The following is a 21,554-nucleotide window of genomic DNA, read 5'->3' as shown; positions in this document are numbered from 1 at the left end:
GAAAAAAAAAAAAAGCTCTCTACAGAGGCTCCAGCTTATGCAAAATGCTGCTGCCAGGATTTTAACTCACATGAGGCAGATGCAGATTCAGAGTGTCACTCCAGGCTTGACGGAGTTACACTGGGCTCCCCTGTTAAAGAAAAAAATCAGACTGATTTTAAAACTGCAACAGGTCTGTGCCATGTGGGACTGTGTCTGCTGGAGCTCTGTCCTCTGGTAAGCTCAGAAGCTGGCCTGGCAGTTATTCCAAATACACTTACAACTGATTTATAGAAGAGGCACAGCTGGTAATCGTGCATCCTGTAGGCAAAATTCTGTCCTCATATCCACAAAGCAGTCTCAGATCATCAGCTCAGGGATAATTAGGAAGAAGAGGCTAGAAGCACATTGCCCAAGTGACACAAACCCTTCGTGTTTCTATCGGATGCAGAGCAATGAGTTCAAGAAAAGGTCTCGTGCTCTTTTTGGGACTTTGCCATTATGGTCCATTCCTCAGTCAGTGACAAATTACTCCTTTCAGGACACTCACTTTCTTTCTCACCATAAAATGCCTGCTAGTGTCAACACAGGAAACTTGGGAGACTGAGTCAGGAGCTACTCTGGGAACCTGAGAAGAGAATTTTGCCCTACACCTTGAAGGTGCTCCCAATGAGAGCCTCGCACACCAGGTCAGCCTGTGGTGCATGTCTGCATTTAAATGTACACTTGGACATGCTTTCACTTGGGCTTTCATGGGCAAAGCACTGCAGGATAAACCAGCACCAAACCTGCACACAGAGCTGCAGTGCTCTCACTGGCAAGCACACACAGGGAGAACACAAGAGCTATTTTGCAACTTACAGGTATGCACAGAGTAATCAAGAATTATCTTTGAGATCCAATTTGCACTAAATACAACGCTGAACCGGTTGGAATGATGTTGCAAAAATGACCCACAGAAGTATGCAGACCTCCTGGAAGGCTTCTCTGAAAATAAACGTTTAAAGCCTGTTTTGTTTCAAAATGAATAGCTGGGGAAGGCTGAAGTGCATGTGATGGCTCTGCTTAAGCTGTGGGGAGGAGAAAGCCCTTTAGGGGCTGCCTGTATCTTCCCTTGTTTCTCCTACACACACAAATTCAGGCAGGCGAGCATCTCATTGATGGTTTGTTCCAGGGCTTGCCAACACTTCTTACAAGGTACTCACGGATCTTAGGAAAGAAGCAGGAGTTGAAGTTAAAATAACGACCCCTTTTTGCACTGCTTCAGTTGTCTCCCATTTGTGAGATGTATTTGCTGTCTCAAGCTGCACATCTGCAAGCCAGTCCTGCCTGCCACTGTATTTCCAATCACTATGGACTTGGTGCTGGTAAAAGCCCTGAATTGGGAACACTGACAACACACTGATTTCCCACACCACCCAGGCAGCTTCCAGGAAGCAGCTCCCCTTCGCCAGAACCCTCGTCTAGGAAGGGAAAAATGAGCTCAGGAGGTTGCTGCAACAATAGAAACCTGCAGGGAGAGCAGCTCCTCCAGGCAGAGAGGCAGAGCCTGGACCACTAAACGATGACCTGAAGTATCACTCATGCCTTCCTCCGGGTTTTCCCCATCTGTTGCTCTCTTGTGACGCCCTACCACCTCCTGAAGGAGCTCCCAACCCTTCCATCTGCCAATTCCTCATCTGCCTCTCCTCCCAGCTGGAAGGCAAGAAGCAGCCCAGGGAAAGGTGCTTGCAATGCCCCCCCAAAACAAACCCACATTGGCAGGGCATTTCACGGGAGCAGCTGCTTCCTGCAGGTGATGCATCCCTGCTCTGATCCCTTGGGCACACACTGTCTCGACTCCTTCCCCACGCAGGTGCTGAGAGCACTGTCTGTGCTGCTGACTTTCAGGTGTCCAGACAAGATCAGTATTTCTTAAATTAGAGGTGATGACCTCCTCCAGAAGGGTTGCAAAAAGCTTTAACAAATACTCAATCTTCAGAAATGTTACCCGCTCTCTGGGCTCTCCAGAGGTCACACAAAGACAGGTAAGGCAAAATGTGGGCAGGTAATGCACAGGGTTTCGCCTTTTCTCTGAAGCACAGGAAATGCAGCCCAACTACTTTGTGTTAAGTCTTGAAGAAATGAAAGTAAAATAACTAAAAACAGGTTTTTTCAGTTGCTGCTTATTCTCCAGTGAGTCAGGCATGCAAATCAGGCAGTTGGGGACATACATGGGCAGGTGGAGAGCTGGTATCCAGATTTATGTGTCTCAGGCACAACATGCATAATTAAGCTTGTACAAATACATTTTTGAAATTACACAAACCTCACTTATAGAGCAGGATAAAAGTGCTGCTCTGAATTGCACCACAAATAAATAATGCAAGTATGTATTAGGAATAGATTTCTATCAGTGTTGTGCTGACAAAAACTGCTTAGTTAAAGCCTTGAGGACTGAGATCCCCTTTTACAAACCCATCCCCTGTTAACAGTACAAATATCTGTTTCCTGGCTCAACAATGTCTATGAAATGAGATCCTAGCATCCCAAAATAGGATAGATCTATCCCCAGAGCCCTCCATTCTGTCACTATCTCCTCTGCACATGGCCCCAAAGCCAGGCATTTAGTGTCCACTATACTGTGTCTGTGACAGTCACCCCTCCACGACAACCACACCACTGGCTATTATACACAAGCTCCAAATACTCATCCTCTGGCACTTCTGATCTCTTCTGATCACTTCTGACCTGCAACTCCAGATGAGAATCCAGAGGGAAACAGCCAGTGACCAGTCCTGGAAGTGTTTGGGACACTGGATTTAATTAAAAACCAAACTCCACTGAAATAACAATACCAATTAAATGTACTAGTAAGTGTTGGGCAAGCATTTCACATGCTGCTATAGTGTGAGGAAAGTCTGTCTCAGCTGCAGGGCCAGAGGTCTGAGGATCCCCAGGATCCTCACCAGGTAGTGAGGAATGCTGTCTGACCTCTACACACTGACCCTCCTTTCAGGGTATCTTATCTGCAAAACTTGTTACAGAGCAACACCACTTCTCGTATACAAGTGGAAAAGAGGAGAATTTCTGCTCCAGCATACTAATGACTTCAGCTTCTGTGTTATAGGGCCTTTTCTAATCAGGCAGGTATTGTCAGGCACTGCCACTGAAACATAACAAAAGGGAAACGCTAATGTTTTTCAAGCTGTGCTGCTCTCCCTGTTAAAATAATTCATTACTTACCCAGGAAGGAATTTGAAATGTCATGTTTAAGTTTCACACCTGGGTGTTAACTACCCTCAGTTTTGACAGTGGAGTCAGACTGCTCAGCTCTGATGGGAGCCCAGACTCACACTTGGCTTGCACAGCCTGGCAGGGTGTTGTCACTTTGCACTGGAAATAAAGCTGAGGATTTTCTTTCCCATGAGAACTAGAAACTCTGCAGAGGCACCTGTACTGTGGGACCCTCTGTACACTCAGCTGGCTCAGCAATCCCAGGATTGGGGATGAGCACAGACCTCCAGATCCCCTTGCCTTGCATCTCTCTTTCCAAAGACACATCAAGTGTTACCTCAACTCCTGCCATGGCCACTGCAGGCATTTCACTTCACAATATCCTCACTGGATATGAAGGGAAAAACACTTCTATTTAAAGCTCTGCTGTGTCCAGCAGTGGTTTGGGTCGTCTCTGCCCACGTAAACACGTGTCCTGCCTGCAGGCAATGGAGTCGAGCACCTTTGGGCTGTGCTGACCTGGGAGCTCAGTGCCTGTAAACAAACGGACAAAGTGGTAAACGTGCCTGATTGCAACCACAAGAAGTCCCAAATGAAACCCATGGGACGACTCATATGTTTTCAATTAGGAACACGGTGAACTTCTGACTTGCCATTTGTTTATGAACTCGGCTGAACTGTGACCATAAAGGGCTTGTCTACAGTCAAAATGAATTGAAAACCAAGTAGGAACAGGCTCCAGTCCTCTTGACTCCTGGGGTTTGATTTGAAGCACTAAACCATAAATAAAAATGCACATTATTATGGAAAGCAGAATTGCAACACTTCAATATTTAAACTGACTTTTCATAATACTAAACAAAATGGGTAGCAACATTATGCTTTGTTTCTTTGAATTTTTAATTTTTCAGTCTAAATGAACAGAAAACTGCTGCCATATTGAGTATAATTTTCACTTACCCACAGAAACCTTTTCAAACACAGAAGTGACCTGTGCAGTAAGACTAGGCTTAGTGTTTAAGCACACTTCAATATTTAATGTGCCTTTTCTATTCCACTAAAAATTATGTATTTGTAGTGATCAGCAAACAATACCTTGATGAAACCTCCAGGTGCATCCCGGAATACTTTTGTATGCTTAACACACAAGCTGCTCTGCCCTGCATGAGCAGCCAGATCTTGCACAGCGCCTTTGTGCCCACGGATGTTTTTGACAGTAACTGAGGCAAGGGTCACTAATCACCAAAGGGTTGAATCTTTTGGATGTGAGCTTCAGTGGCTCCACGGCACCCTTTTGTGATGATGCCAAACACAGGCTCTGGGAGGAAACCAGCACTTCCCTACAGAGCAGCACCAGGGCTCTGCAGTCCCCAGCCACAGCAGAGCCCATAAAGCAGCGACACTCCCATTGCAGCCTAAGAGCAGTGGAAAATTCCTTACCTCTAATGCTCCTGCAAACATCCCCAAGTGCACAGCACAGCTTTCGGCTCTAAAACCTCTAACCTGGAACTGTATCAGCTCCCTTTCTCCCGCTCTGCATGCTAACAGGGTATGTAAAGACAGGATCTGTTGTTGCTTCAAGAACTGACACAGCACTGGATGTGCAGCCTGGCTGTGAATTGCTGGGTCCACACTTCAGGTTGTTTTTAGTGCTGTGTTTCTACTTGCATTAAAAAAAAGTGTTGTCAAGTATCATCAGCTTTAACTCTTCCCAAAGCAGGCTTATTAGTGCTCTGATTGGTAAATTCCAGATATTTTTAGCTCTCTGCTGCTGCACTTTGTTTGCCTTCGATGTAACAAAGATTTGGGCTGTTTGAATATGCCTCAGAGGCTGGCAGAGCAGAGCTGTTGTGTTGGAAAGATTTCTTCTGCTGAATAAAAATGAATAGCTTGAGGTAAGAACAGCAGCACTGAGGTCACATTTTGCATGTTGAGAGAAGCAACTCAGACTCTGCAATTTAAGGAAACTTCAGCTTGTCTATTTTAATAGTTGGTATAACTTTCCTTTGCACTGGATTAGTATTTTAAAGATGACTACAGAGTCACCTTTCTTTTACAGGAAATTTTTACAGTTTCCCTGACACAAGAAAATGTTTTCTGTGCTTAACAAGTGGCCTTCACAATTTACCTCTCTCAGATACAGCCCACTGTGAATTAAAATCCCATATGGGAAATATCCCTGCATTTCCATGGAAACAAACTACTGTGCCAAAATATGAGCTTAGTTCTTCAATGAAGACTTACGAACAGGGAAGAAATAGTTGCTTGGGCTTCAGGTTCAAACATAATTTGCTAGCATCTAGAAGTAAGAAGGAAATTACTCAAAGGCATAGTAGTCATTAATACAATATATCTAAGGCATTTTTTAGGTTTATCAGCATCCAAACAGATCCAGCTTCTTATTTTTCTCCATTTTCACTGAAGAGAGTAAGCCTCCAAGGCTATACATTTGTTTAACAGTGTGCACCTGGGCTTAGATACAGCACAAGTGCCCATGCTGGCAAGAAGCCACATAGAGAAGGTTTTCGGTAGCATGCTAAAATAAGGCATTCACAAAGCAATGGCACACATGTGATCTCAGAGTCAAAGCCTTCTGTACTCTCAGCTTTAGTTCCTCCTACAGAGTAAGCTGTTTGAGTCATCACAAGGGTATTTGCAACTTAATAGTACTTCTGTTGTGGTATTAAGATTACTAGATAAGGGGATCGATTAGATTGAAAAATGCCTCCCTATTTTCCTCGTCCTACCAGACGAGAACTCGCCTCGGTATACTAACAGCCTGCTGACCCAGCTTGGTGTTATCATCATGTTTTTAAGAGCAAGAAAACAGAATATAGCAGCTTTTGAAACTTTCCTTACACTGTGAAGAGTCGTTCTTTCAGCAGCTTCTGTTTATCACTCTGATTCTTCAAGACTCCACAGACAGCAAATTAGCAGTTTGTCAGTCAGTGATTTACTGGGACAGAGCAAGCAACACATGCTTTCTCCACTCCTCATTCCCAGCACCAGCATGTGAGATCCCACAGCTCCAGACCTCGTTTGCTCATTACACAGCTTTAAATGGTCAGGCTCTGAAGAGCAGCAACACAAAGAGAGCAGGGACAATAACCACTGCGCTGGTATTTGAAAAGACATCCAGCTCAAAGCATACTCGGAACAATTTGGCTTCTCCATCTGCCCTTAGCTTTAAAACACCAATGGCTAAACCAGCCTCTGAAATCTGCAAAATCTGCACCTGTCAAACTGGCAATGTGCAAATGTGAAAAGGCAGACAGCAGATGTGCAACCGTCAGGGCATCTCCCAGTCCTGGCTAGGACAGTTGGAAGGCTTCTCCTGTACATCTACTGATTCCTTTCTCCAACCACGACAATGTTTCTGTACGACAAAAAGAACTGCATTATCCAGCAAACTGGGAAAGAAGCAAAACTGCTTAGTATCTCCCCAAAAAAGCCTCAAAGCCTGTAGTCCTTCCATCATGATGAAACTAAAGGCAAACCTGTACCCTAAGCAGGAGAGCCTCATTAGAACATTTGCATTGGAGTTCAAGCACTAATGACCAGACAATAACGACACCTGAACTGACATTCAGATACGTTGTACTTGTTTACATTACAAGTTCAGTAGTTTTTTTAAGTATTCAGTTCAATCTTTCATGTATAAAACTCCCACATTTATAATTTGTTTTTCATTTGTGCAATCCAGAAATTCTTTCATACAATTTCATTTGTCCCATTTCTCAGTTGTACAAACTGAAACACAGAAACCTGATAGACTCAGCTACAGTAAAAATAGTAGATGGATTGAAGAACCAGTTCTCAATTCTGCGGTCACCTTTCTCCCAGATCACATGCAGGAACAATCCAATTCTACCTTCTGGCTGAGTGTATCTTTTTCAGAGCCAACAGGTAAAGAAAAGCATTTCAAAAGTAAGATGAAGGTGGGAAAAATTTTCCTCTTCCAGATTGCAAGGATGGGTTTGACACAAACACCTGCCTGAGGAAGGGGCAAAACCTGTTTATGCATGTTGCACTTTGGATTAAGTTGGGAAAGACTAAAGCTGTCTTTCCCATGTGATGAGAAGGGAAATGCTACAAGCTGAAAGCATAAGCAATTTTGCAATAAAATCTTTGCAGTGCACCAATCCTTGGCATTAAATTGGCAATGTTTCCAGGACACAAGCTACATTCGAATCAGATTATGTTGCATTAATCACATTTGCACACAATAAACCTAGTATTTTTCAAGCCTCATTTCCCCTCCTTTTTTATTGAAACCGTTTTCAGCAGCCAATGATAATTTTATTATCAATTTCTGGAGAACACAGAAGCAGCAATGAATTAAGCACAGGAAAAGCATTCCAAATGAAAGCATCCTGTCTACTGATATTACCTCTTATCTACTTCAGAGACAGAAGATAAAACTTTCAACAAGGCCGTAACTTTCAGAGAAGAGTAGTCACAGAGGAATCTTTTCAAGCACAATTGAGTTTGTAATTCTTACTATCCCTCTCCATCTGCCAAAGGCCCAGTGTGAAATTACAGCCAGTTTGGGAACCCCACTGCTTTAGCTCTGCTCCTGTCAAGGGACATCTATCCATCACCTCATTGTGCAGCCTGTCCCATTTAAGAGCTAGTAATGCCAAGGCCTCCTGCATTATTTGGATCCAGATCTAATAATTAAGTGTAGCTCACAGTGAGTAGGAAGCAGCCAAATAAAATGCCGTGTGAAACCAATCTCTCTCTGCTGCATTTCCAATGGATGTCACCGACTCCTCAGGCTCAGGTGAGTGTCACAGTGAAGACCCTCCACTGACATACCTTTATCTTACTTTCTGCACTTAGCAGTAAACACAAAACAGAGAAGGCTGTGAATCTTTTGGATTGCATGCAACATTTTCCTTTACCAAAGCACGGGCAGTTTTGACAGTACTGGTGAAAAAAAGGCAGGCAGACCAGAAGTGTTAGTGACTGTTGATCTTCCAGCTGGATGAATAAGCAGTGATGAATCATTGAGATAATAAATGAAACTACTATTTAGCACACAACAAATAACTACGAAAGGACCTTCAATCTCTCTAATTTGAACAGGAATCATTCAGTAATTCTCAGTTCTGCCCTGACAGCGAATTCAGCCATGGCTGTAATGCCGTGGCTTCCCAAAGAGCAAGGGCACCGCAGGGAACCGGCAGGGCCTCGCTCCCAGGCTGGCAGGCAGCAAGGTCAGAGGTAGGGAATGAAGGGCTGTGTAACATCACAAAAACTTGTCTTAACCTCCACTAACAGCAAGGGCTGAAATAGCTGATGACTCTTGTTTGCTTTGTGACTCTTGTTTGTCGCTGCAAACTTTAAACAGCAACTACTTAACTAAGCACACAAACCACAGTCAAACCCTGCATTCTTCCTGCTCCTTCCACTTGCCTCTCATAACACCTAGCTGAAAAAAGCATTATTTTAGGTACTAAAAATGCTTCCCAAACAGACTGAATAGGAAGGGGCCAGCCAGTTTCACACATATCAGAGACTTCAGAGCCTCTAGTACTAAAGTATCCAGAACGTTAGCCTAGGGACATTTGGGAGTTTCCATACACGTAAGAGATCTTATTCACCCCATGAGAATACAACAACAATCCTTTATGGGAAAACAAGAAATCTAAAACCTGTGAGAGTTATTTCAATTTGCTTTCATTTTATTTTCCCAGCAGTCAAAATCAATTCTAGCTGTAATCACAGTGATTACAAATTCAGCTATTTAAGGTCCATCATTTCTCAGAAGAAAAAGCTAAAAGAAAGAGCTTCAGGCTCTTCAACACAAAAAGACTTTGTTTGCCCAACCCAACCATTAACATTAACAGTATTTCTCAATGCTATGCAAGGAAAGAGAGAAGCACAATCAGGGAACACAGGAGTTATTTACAAAAATTCGAAGTTTAACCTAATTTTGACTAGAAAGTGAACAAAACCACTGTGGAAATGCTGTATCAGACAGCCTTGAATTCTTCTAAATTCTGAGTTAAGTGGTTCTTTAATTTAATAACTCTAAGAAATGCTACTCTAAAAAATAACACATGAAATTGTACTTCATGTGCAGTGTAACATGATAATACTAAAACTGCTCTCAGCTGGCAAGCTGACATTCTCAGACATGCTGGTAGTAGAACACGATCACTGCAGCCTGTGCATGGTAGCTGTTACTACAGATTTCAAAATGGAAATGCCAGGTCCCTACCAAAATTAGATTATTCTAGACAGAAAAGATAGTTATTGTAAGTAAGTCTGTGTCCTTAAACTCGTAAGGTACAAGAATAAAACTGTCTCAAGCTTCTAAAGTTCAAAATACATGAAATGATTCTGACATCTCTGGTACTGAACCACCTCCTGAGGAAGACTTTTGGTGCTACCAGTGGTCATTGGTTTGGAAAGAAGAAAGAGAGACAAGAGACAGGAGTACTTCTTTACAAGACAGGTAATTCAATGTGTATCAAAATAACCATTCTTCTGAGATGTCAAATGTATGACTTCATCAGTCTATTTCTGATGTGACAGTTCACAACAGAAGGCAACGGCACACAGAGATTTTGGCAGGGTCAATGACTCTGCCTGCCTTCAATTGTTGAATAGGAAGATTGTGCTTGGGATATTTTAAAAAACTTTACAGAAAAGTGGCTTAGCAATGCCTGAAAGTACAAATGCAGAAAACTAGATGAGGAACTAATGACACTGGAGATGCTTCTGTTCTTTTCCTTGGCCTATTTACGTGTTTTGAATGGTCTCCAAAAGGCTTCTGCTCAGCATGCGCCATCTGGTATGCAGATACCATTTCCAGATGTTAAATTACACATAAAGTGGCTTTTTACATTGTTTTTTTTTTCTTCTTTTAATCAAGACAAGTAGCATGTCCATGTGAAAGAGTGGGTAAAGGATAACGACACCAGTCAGAAAACACAACAGGGTCTAATGAATGCACTAACTACAGCATATTACTGTAATACTTCACTTGTCCCACTTCTTCATTATCATTTCCAATTAATTTATTATAATTGTAATCATATTCTAACACTGCACTCTTTAAAGCCCCTGCAGTGAGTAAGTATTTTTGCTTGTATGCAAGCTATAAATAGCAAATAATGGTCAGATAATAAAAGCCCACATGGAGAGGAAAGGACAACTCTGAGACATAAGAAAATAAACAGGTAATTTCATATGTTAATTTCCAGTTTGAGTGGAAAAAGGGGAAATGGTACTTACCAGTCATTACACTTTTTATCTGCAAAAGGCTTTCCAACCTAATTACATTCTCACAACTCCTAGTAAAACGATCTGCAACTATTATCTCTGTTCTACCATGGAAGAAGTCACTGGACAGCAGCTTACCCCAGAGGGGTCCAGATTTCCAGTTTTCTGCTCAGACCACATTCCATTTCTTTTTCTGCCTCACACCCTGTCACTCAACTTCTCCGAATGCACTGACTTTGCCTGCTCAACTGGAGCACTGTGGTCTTCCAGCCTGGGAAGCACCAGGATTTTATGTCCCTGGTACTGCTTTAGGATGCTTGAAACATCCACATTTTTTTCCTTCCATCACACTAAGCATCATTTTGTGGGTAACAACACATTTGCTCTGTGTTTGTAGGAACAAGCAACATTTGAGTGAAATGAACAGTGAGGACAGTGCTGAAGTTCTCCTTCTGTCAGGATGAAAATTAACAACAAACTTCATGCTCCACACCAGCCCCACTGGGATCACCTGGGTCCTTGGGAAGTGCTGCCACTTCCTTTGCAAAAGGCACAGAAGTTGTTTTTCTGTTACTGAAGCGAAACCCACAACTTTTTCTTTTCTTTTTTAAATTTTTTTTAAGCATTTATTCTTGAACAAGTGTTTTTCGTGCACTCCTTAAAAGCACTGCCACAAGACTGTCACAGATGTGAAACACAAACAGAAAGCACGTGCCTGCAGTGATATCCAGCACAGATTAACAACGATATACTTCATGACTTAAAAAGTGGCAAGAACTTTAAACAGATGTATAAATAAGGTGTTGAACAACTAAACCTTTTATATGTAATGACTTCCTTGTGGATAAAAGAACACAAGGAACTGATCTAAATATAAACTGCAATTACCTGCCACAATCTCCAAAACTGCTCCTTGCAATTGAACCATGAACCTATGGAAACCTTCCTGCCCTTCACTTAGCCTCTGACCCCAGCTCTGACCTTCACACTGTCCCCAGCCACATTACTCATCTCTCATTCCTTCTCAGTACACAGTAACCAGATGACCATAGCTGACATACTGCATTAACCTATTATTAGGTGACCCTGACACTCTACCTCACATTTTCTCAGTTCATATACACAACAACTCTAAACTGAAATATTACTGGTGATAGGAACTTTTTATCCATAGCCTTGGAAGTGGTAATGAGAAAGAAGGCAGGATTGTACATGACATCTTCAGTTACAGCCCATGTGACACTATAACCTAGGAAAGTGGAAGTGAGCTTTTTATCTTTTCCTTCCTTAAAATACATAACATGAAAGTCTGACTATAAGGAAAATTGTAGTTTTATTTCCTCTCATCAAAAGTCTCAGGGAACTTGCCTGTTGAGTATCTAAAGATGGATAAGTCATGCAAATAATTTTATGAAACCGAAAGATCTTATGCAACCTCCCAAAGCTTATCTGTCATAAAGAATGGACAAAGCTTTCCAAATTAATTCATTCAGCTGACACAAGGCACTCCCCCTGCCATACCTCTTCTTGAAATGAGTCACTGATGTGGCTAACCCAGGAAGGGGAAAGAAGAAAACCTATTCAAAAATGACCCTCCCAGGACACAGGAGAACCTGCGGGCCAAAGGTGTAGCCTGCTACAAAGGACAAAAGAAATCACCCTGTTACTCAAAGCCAGGCATGCACAAGAGGCATTGTCAAAACACGGTGGAATCTAAGGAAGCAATTAGACTTATTAAGCTTTGGTTTTCTTCACACCCACAATCACTTGAAACTGTACTACAGTAACATGGCTTGTGACGAAATACAGCTTGCAGATAACAAATTTAAGGGAAATACCTAAAATAAAAGTGCAACGAATAGTGAAAGATACATTTACTAACAGATGAAGCACCTGTTAACTGGAGTAGCCCAATCAGCTTTTTGCTGGTTTTTGCTCAGCAAGAAGCAATATTCCAAACTAAGTCAGTATTCAAAACAATTAAGATACTCACCAGCAAGTGTATAGTCCATATCAAAACCAAAGCACTTTATCTTTTCCATGGCTAAACTTCTGTTTACAAAGACCCTGAAAAGAGAGAAGAAATATCACCACAGGTACGAGCACTTTCAAAATACTCACATTTTAGAACAAACACGTTCTGCCACTGTCAGGATGTCTGGCTTTCATGGATCGAGATCAGCAAATATACCTGAAAACAGAGGCAAGTCTCATTTTCTGCAAGTTCTCCTGAAGCAAAGCCATGACTTTGCAGAGTTATTCTAATTATTGGTATGCTGTCCAAAGACATACACGCATGCATGCACACACACACACGGCCTTGCATGTGACCTGCAAAAATTCCTAAGAATAGAAGTGCAAAATCTACTGAAGCAGAATTCAGACCTCAAAGGACATGAAACTGGAAGCAGTAGATACAAAGCAATATAATTTGCTTGATTAAAACAAATTATTACTAAGAAGTAACAAGGAAAATAAAATACAATAATATTTCTGTGAATAAATTCACAGCACTTGACTCCTCTTTGGAACTATATCTGGAAATTCAAAGCAAACCCAAACAGATCCATTTTCACATTTTCACCAATACCGTTAAAAACATTTAATAAAGCTCTGAAAAAGAGCAACTGAGAAAAATTTTCATACACAATACATGCCATTTCTATTGTGAAATTTTTTCTTTTTATTTATAACTCCTCTGAAACTTGCCAACTGCTATTTTGAAAATTCCACTTTTACCATTAATGCTGATTACAAAGAGAATTTAGGCTGAATACTTCCAGGCCCTTTTAGATGACAACATTAATACATGATATCAAATTTAGTTCCAGTAAATAACACGGTAAAGAAATAGGTCAGAGAATACAACCAAAGCTTTTCTTGCTTCCTGTTCCAACTACGACAGTAACTAAGCTGCTTATGTTTCCCCAGAACTTTAAAGCATAAAGCAGATCTGCAATTCAACAGGACTTCTCTTCACTGACTGCCTTATCTGAACTTTAAAAATGAGAGTCAGAACTTGTCTGTGGGAGGGAAGCTGAGCTTTTCAACACCCATCTCAGACCGAAATCCCATGCACTGCTTGTGCTGTGATGCCAAGACAAAACTCTCCCGTATGGGAAAAGTCCCAGAGCCTTCCCTTGTACTCTGATTTCAGCATGTGAAAATTCTCCAAACATTCAATAAGCACACTGCCCTCAGCACAGTGATTATCCTCCTAGGACACGGAATCGGCAGTGCTGCTGGGTCGGAGGCGCGCCACAGGGACAGCGAGACACAATGGAGACGGCAAGTGCAGAGCCGAGCTCTCGTACACTCGGAAAGGCTGGAAGGAGCCACGGGGAGATCCCGCTCCGCACGCACATTCCGGGCAGGTGGCCGGCATAACGCGCCCGTTCCACCAGCCCTGTCAATCCGCCACAGCCCGGATTCTAACAGCAAACTGCTCACACCAGGCTGCTGTGCAGTCCTCTTACCTCATCTCTCACCGACGTGCTCCTTGTTCAGTTCCCAGCAGTCTGATTCATCTACTTGTCTGAATCACATTACAGAATTCCTTTAAAGCTTCCCTGGTACCCATGCAATTTTGCTTGGATCTGATTTGACTTCAGAAGATCATTATGTCTGAACCAAGCCTTAACGTAGGGTATATCTTCTTGGACAGTGTTCTAGAAAACACATCTGTGGCTAATTTAACCAGTCACTGGATATTGTTGTTGTTCCACACAAATCCACTTGGAATACAGTTTCTCTGGCAGTAGTATCCTTTCCCCCTAACCTTGCACACTCTCTCTGGGAGTCACTGTTTCCTGGCAAGGTGCCTGCCTTTGACAATGGGGCTTGTCACTAAGGGGCCTTGAAGGTTGTAGATGACGCTCCTTTCTGATAGATTTATGTATTACCTAAAGAAGACAAAGTGATGGGATGGACACTGGAAACTGGTAAAGAAATGCCTTTTGGAAATATGAGATGGGCTCGTAACTCACTAAAATTCTCTCCTGAAATAGCCAGCTTTTGAGTAGGTGGAGCAAATTATCCAAACTGCAGTTTAAATCTGTGTTTGTCTTCTAACATCGAGACAGCTCTGATTTACAAGAGACCAGTGTGAAGCGCTATTTAGTACTAAATACAGTCTGATATTTTGTATAATGCATATGATTACGTTCTGCTGCTGCTGCCAGGAAACATTATTTATTAGCTAATTCAAGCACATATTTGATTTCTGATCTTATGTTTGTGCAGCTTGTTTCTGAGAAAGCAGAGCTTTAAGAAGGAATAACATACCTCCAGGAGACACTAGCAACACTTTCTGTCTAACCTGCAGAGTCCAGTTCTGCTCTTGTATTTAGGCTTAATCCCTGCAGCAGTTTTCTGACTGTCTGAAGAGGACAGGAGTAAGAAGGGAAATTTAAAGAAGACCATTTCAGAACTGCAACATTTGGTAAATTTCCCAAACGAGGACAAAACCCCCAAATACTAAGACACAGCTGAATGCACTTATAAACAGGGTAATAAGACAGTGCCTGTGAGAGGCAGAAACAATGGAGCTGTGACCCAAGAGATCTGTTCCAGTCCAGCCGGCCTGTATCTAGACGATGATGACACCGAACTGACCAAAAACTGTGGAAAGATCTCTAAACCTCTGACAGATTGTCATCCCTTGCTTTTGTAGTATTTACAAACTGAACCCAAAACCAACATCCCTTGATACTGGAGATCTGGAAAAGTTTTCTAAACAACAAAACAAATAGCACCCATAAGTATATTTTTGTTCCAAAGTAAGTCTTTCGACTGAAACATGAAAATTACCATAGCAGCACCCTTTGGTAACAGCCGGTGAAGATGTCTCTTTCTCCACCAATTTGCACTTATTGCCTGTGACCTACAAACTGCACTGGCAGGGTCTAATCACACCCCAACCTGGCAGATTTCAAGGCATCCTACCAACTGATCTGATGTGGTAATTACTTCACCCACCAGTGCTGCAGTGAGACAGAGCAAATATTTTAAAAAGCTAAAGAAGGCTATTACACAACATATTCAGGACAGGAAATGAGAACACTTTAATCAATTCAAACTTGCATATGCCTTAGCAGATTAAATGCAGACTAAAGAGTGGCAAAAAAAAAAAAAAAAAAAGAACCAATTTCACTCCTCTTGTGAAGGCCCCGGGAGATATTGGTTTATTTTGTAGGCACTCAGGACCTCAACTTTAAATCCTGATATAGAAATCTCCCATGAACAGTCTCCCCTAGACACAAGGGAGTAAGTAGGTACTTACAAATATTTACTCCCAGAAACTGACCAGCTTAATTCAGGGTTTTATTCAACGTAGTAAATATCTGCAGTGTCCTAGAAACTGAAATTAAAAGCAGGAGATTAAATCTCTAGGACAGTTTCTGAGAAGAGCCAGGTGCTTCCCAGAAGCTGCAGACTTAGCCCATTTCAAAGCTTTTCTTAAATTGTAATTGAAGGTACACTCGGCCTGACTACAAGAATACTGACCAAATCATAGAACCTCAGAATAGTCTGGGTTAGAATGGACCTTAAAGATCATCACATTCCAAGCCCCTGCCATGGGCAGGGATACCTTCCACCAGATCAGGTTGCTCCAAGCCCCAGCCAACCTGACATTGTGTTTGTTAGCTACAAACACAAAAAGGTAACATCTCCTCAGAAGAAATGCTACAGAGAAATGACAAGAGTTGTTTTAATGACTATAAAGCAAGAGCAACCTGAGGGCCCTAAGAACCTCAACCACCTGAGGGAAAAGATCCTCTGGTCTTGAAAGAAAAGGATGAAACAACAAGTTTTTACAGCTCATCCAGATGAACAAAAATCAAAGAAGCTTCCAGACTACAAACAGTAGAAACAATGTCAGAATAAGAGGAAAACTACAATGATCTAACATTTTTAAGCAAGCAAGTTTTAATGTAGAATAATTTCTCCACTTGCCAGAATCAGAAGAAATCACACTCTCCCTTCCCCTGAATTTGGTTTTTTCCATTCAGAAAATAGTCACTTTAACTGGGAGCACTGGAGTTAAAATTTAAGCTGATCTAAAAACCCAACAGCACTGGGCAGTAAGACAAAACAAACTGTAGGCACAGCAGGAGAACACCCTCTGCATTCCTTGTGCTGAGAGGCAGAGGTGGGTATTGCCTAAACCCAGCTCCACACCTGCATGCACCCAGAGCATCTCCCTAAACAGGACACTGCCTTTCTCCTGCCTTCATCCTTTCCTCCTGATGAAAACCCAAGCTTTACATTTCTGCTCTGAGGAATATCCCTGTGAGTCTCCTGCATTTTGGACTCCCTGTGCAGTGTGGCTGAAGCAACACGAGGTGTGGAGCATGTGGAGAAGGCAGCTGAGGGACCATATTCCAGCTCCATGGGCTCCCTGAGCATAGCTGGGATTGGGGGAGCAGCACCTGGACTTGGGGTGGCTTAGCCTGGCACAGATCCCCACCTTTGGAAAACTGGACTTGAAGAGCTGTTTTATGGAAACCTTGAAGCATGCTTCCTCTCAAATGAGCTCCTCCTCAAAAATTAAACCCTGCAGCTTGGCCTCAGCAGACAGCTCTCAATGATGACAGTGTTTATTTTCTTTTTGAGCTCTATGAATTGTGCAGGGTAAGAGAAAAATGTGTTGTATTGCAAGGAAGAAGGAACTGCTGAGCATGCATAAGGAGAGTCACAGACCCCTGATAGCCTCAACTCTGCAATTCATAGTCCTTTATATTTCCACAAGAGAACTGATCTTGGTTTTGTTACTGTTCTTGTCAATCAATTCTGAAGCAGGAACCTAAATCCCAACTCTTCTCAAGTAACACTGGAGAGGAGCAAACACAGAGAGGGAGAAATGTTTTTATTTTATTTTATTTGTGCAAAATCTCTAAATAATTGTGTGCCCTGAATGAAATTTGTGTGTATAAGAGTCTTGTAGTTTGACCAACAAAATAAACAAAATGCACAGAACCTTACAATTAAGGAGGAACTTGGCACATGGCTCACAATTCCTCATAGTGAGAAAATGAAAATGAACAATGTGAGGCAAGGTTTCTGGAACAGAGCACTTTATAATAATTTTCCAAATGTTTCCAGAAATGCCTTGCAGCAATTAGCATTTTTCTGGGCAGTATGTTTCACTGGAAACTAAATAAATACAAAGAAAATTGCAACAGAGCTGAGCAGAACAGCAAATACAGTGGGAGCTGGCTAAGCATGATCTACACGTGTGTTTAAAAAAGCCTGTGGTGGACAGTTGGGCTTGAGCCAACCACAAAACGGGGACTAACTAGCCAGAAGGCCCAGATTCCTGCTTACTCAGGGTTTAGGAACTCTGGTTAATCTTCACTTCATGGACAATTTCCATTTTTTAATACGCTAGAGAGTTAAAAAGAAATAATGGGAACTAAATGGATTAGCTTTTAATAGTCTCCCATGCCCAAGTTCCATGTGGCCTCTTTAAAAAGGCAAATAATGAAATAAACCCCCCTCTACTGTTACAACAACTCGATGTTCTCAGTATGACCAGCTAGTCCCCAGATGTGGTCTGCCTGGGGACTTGTGTCACCGCATGACATCACAGTTCTGGTCACAGGTGACTTCCACCAGCAGCAGTGAACTCCCCCACTGACCATATTCATCTGGCACAAAGCATGTGAGCAATCTAAAGAAGTTACTACCATATTATCAAAATGTCTCATCTTTGGGTGCTGGATGTTTTGGTAGCTGCCTTAGAGAAGAAATAAACTGCTTTAAATTTTTAAAACCAATTAAATAGTTCTTTTGCTAAGTCTGGCCTCTTTAGGCAGGTATTGACCATTCCATATATTATTTTTTATCATATCATTTTGGTCTTATTTTTTAATTCTAGATTTTCAGAGTTATATTTTATTCCTTCTTCAACCAAAGATGAATATTCTGAATATTTGTAATCGTATTTAGAGATAGTATTTGGTCTTGAGATAACTTTAGGGGATGAAACAGTATCAGACTGGAAATAAAAGACGGGCATAAAAATTCCCTGGCCACTTCTAGTAACATTTCCAGCACAAAGCCCAACAATTTCACGAGTCTAACTGTACTTGCACAATTATAGTAACATAAAACTGGAAAATCCAGTAATGACTGGAACTTCAAAGCATGATGAGGCTGTATCCAAAAACATAACCAAGAGCACTTCCCCCTGAAATTCAGCAGGAATCCGATGCAAAGAGATAGCCTTGGCCATTTCTGTTTTCATTGTTTGGGTTTTCTTCCCAGGCAACAGCAAAGTGCCAAGAAGCTCACATATGGATTCCATCCCAAAATAACACTCGTCGGCTCCCTGAAACTATTAAAGCTAAGGCTCATGGGCCATTTACAATGCAATTTCTTTATTATTAATTTGGCAAGTGTAGTGCTTTTTAGTAAGCTCACCCATTCTGCAGACTCAACACTCCCTCTCCCTCCTCCAATGTCTAAAGCACTAAAACAAACCAGAGAGAGCCACACGCGGCCCTCTGTCACACACATGCCACCACACAGGTCCAGGGAGGCTGCTCGGACACACGAGGACAGACCACGGCCAACAGAGCCTCCAGAGCCACCCAGTACATGGAAACACCACACATCACCTGTCCAAATGTGTCTGAGGAAAAGAGCACTTTCAGACTGGTACAGATTTGTTCTAATTTTCCACCACAATGAACTGACCATTTTGAAGCGACTTTAAATATAGCCACCCAAACAGATGAACAGTTTCTAGTCTCACAGCCTTGTTTATACAACACTTCCACCTGTTTGCAATCACTGATGATCCAGTAACAATAAAGCAAAGAAACAAGATTAGCAGTGAATAGCCCAAAGTCTACAAATTTGAACAAGCTAAAGTACATCTTTAATCCATGAAATCAAAACAACCAATTGGCAATCCTTTTGCTTTGTCATTATTGAAGTATATACAATTTTTTAACCCAGGATCTCAGTGTAAAGTAACAGCTAAAATCACTTATATCACCACCATAAGGTGCTCTGAAAGCAAATCGAAGTACAAAACTATGAAGCAACTTATTCAATACTCTATCAGCAGTCAGCAGGAGAATTAGGATTAGGAATCATGATGCCACATGCCCTGCACTAGCCAGTAAACAAGAGAGCAAGAAAAAAGCCCAACAATTAAAACAACAACAGAAACCCCACATTCAGGATGAGAAGTCTCAAATTATTCTGATGCAAAATGGCAGAAGCATCCCAAAGCCAGTATGTTTAACAAAAAGGCCATTTCAGCCTTACTGCTCTGTTAAGCCAAAACCACAGATAAATAAATATAAGTGCAAATACCTGTTTCCGGGATCTTGGTAACTGTCAGTAACAAGAGTGGATGGAACACCAACTTTTTCCATTATTTGCTTTAACTAGATGTGGTTGCTATTTAAACCCTAAAGAGCTATGTGAGATAATCCAGAGGGTGCCTAGAAGTGCTCACTCCAAGTTAAAAAATAGACGCTAGGGCAATTTGGTGGCTCAGAGTCAGCCTAGTTCTTGCCTAATTACAATCACATTAAATGACAGTACTCCTCCAGAACAAATGATCTAGTGATTATCCTCTACCCGGAAAAGTCAACAAGCAGCACACGAGGGAGGTGGCCTCACAACCACACACACCAAGGAAAGCCTCCCAAGAACTACACAGCCATTTTATCTCCAAATTAAAATGTGTGCTGCCAATAGCACAGTAATGCAGGATCCTCTTACCAGTGACCTCTGCTAGAGAATGAGTAACATGTAGCTTGTATATTAATTCATCTTCAGACCTCACCTCCGACAGGTGCCAGCAGTGTTGAGCAACAAGGTCTGACAGCAACACCAGCTAACGAAGAGCTTCCATTAAAGCTGTCAGAAATACCCTGAAGATAAAACCCCACCACTTCTCCAACCCAACAGATTTTTCTGATTCTATAGCTATAAAAATTTGATTCTGAACATTCTTGCCCATGTCTTGCCCATGGCAAGACAATCCAGATATGATTACGATATAGTCATCATACTCTGAGTCAGTATGCACTACACCAGTTAAACCAGTCTCAACTGGGACTTCTGCCAACAATTATTATATGTTGAACATCCATCCATCAATTACGATACAATTAGAAGTGCAGCACCTGAAAAAACACATTCTAAGTAAGAATGACTACAGTAAATTATGACTATTAGAATGGCATCTTCAGAGATAATTTTAAAAAATGTTTTTTAAAGTTTCATGGCCACAAGAACATTTATATATCTTTTTTAAGGTAAACTATTCTGCTTTTGGAAACTTTTCCCCTTATTTCATCTGAATTCATTTACAATTCAAGCATATCCAATCTGGTGTACCTCATGAGAACGAGAATGTTAAATTGATTGGTCTAGGTATCTCCACTGGTATTTCAGTAAGCATGAAGCAAACAAACAGTGAAACAAGTTTTTTAGATTTCACACTTCAGAAAACTAGGCATTACTAGCAGCATTTAGAAAATCCCAAGGAATGACTTTGAGCTCAACTAGGCTTTCAACATAGGTTACAAAAACTAGTCCCACTTACGCTCATCTGTAAATGTGGTGCAGCTGCCAAGCTCCTCCAGCCTTTCAGATTGGGCCCATAAAATAGCTTTGGCTGGCTTTAAGGTAACAAAAAAGTAAAAGGTTTAAATTCAGGGCTCTTACTGGTTTTGTTTCTAAGTCACTTTAGATTCATGTTTTCAAGGATTTTTCATTTAGTCGCTGGAGTAAGAAAAAAAAAAGAGAAAAAAAGACTGAAAGAAAACAAAGAGAAGAAAAATAAGAAAGAGAAAGAAAATAACCTTGACAATCAGACCTTGTATTTTCTATTTCTCTTTTTCACAAAATTTGCAGTGCTTCAGCAATATCCAAGAGTCAGAGCATACCTGGACCCTAGTGAAACAAATTTACATCCTACAGCTCATGGCAGTGACCAGCACACATATTCTGCACCTGAAGCATTAATAAAACACTAAAAAATATAATATCAAACACCAAGGGGAAATAACTTCAGTCATACTCTATCGTGTTAAGTTTGCACTTTTTAAAGTAACATCACATCTGTTAACACTGTGACCACGAAAAGCACCAGAAATAGA

The 21,554-nt window shown here is 41.5% G+C and overlaps 1 protein-coding gene across 4 annotated transcripts in view; it reads right to left on the bottom strand.

Moving 5' to 3' along the window:
* Window positions 1-21,554, bottom strand: part of NT5C2 (5'-nucleotidase, cytosolic II) — a 60,759-nt gene that overhangs the window by 18,514 nt on the left and 20,691 nt on the right. For 2 of the 4 annotated variants that reach the window (XM_048311173.1, XM_048311174.1), the window contains exon 3: window positions 12,422-12,495. In XM_048311173.1, coding sequence (XP_048167130.1) covers window positions 12,422-12,495 — 74 coding nt within the window. Of the gene's footprint in view, window positions 1-12,421; window positions 12,496-12,619; window positions 12,723-13,904; window positions 14,099-21,554 lie in introns of those variants that run through there. The other 2 variants (XM_048311176.1, XM_048311175.1) reach the window with 2 other exon arrangements.

Source organism: Corvus hawaiiensis, chromosome 8, assembly GCF_020740725.1.
Source record: "Corvus hawaiiensis isolate bCorHaw1 chromosome 8, bCorHaw1.pri.cur, whole genome shotgun sequence".
NCBI classification, from domain to species: domain Eukaryota; kingdom Metazoa; phylum Chordata; class Aves; order Passeriformes; family Corvidae; genus Corvus; species Corvus hawaiiensis.
This window is presented reverse-complemented; position numbering and strand designations above follow the sequence as displayed.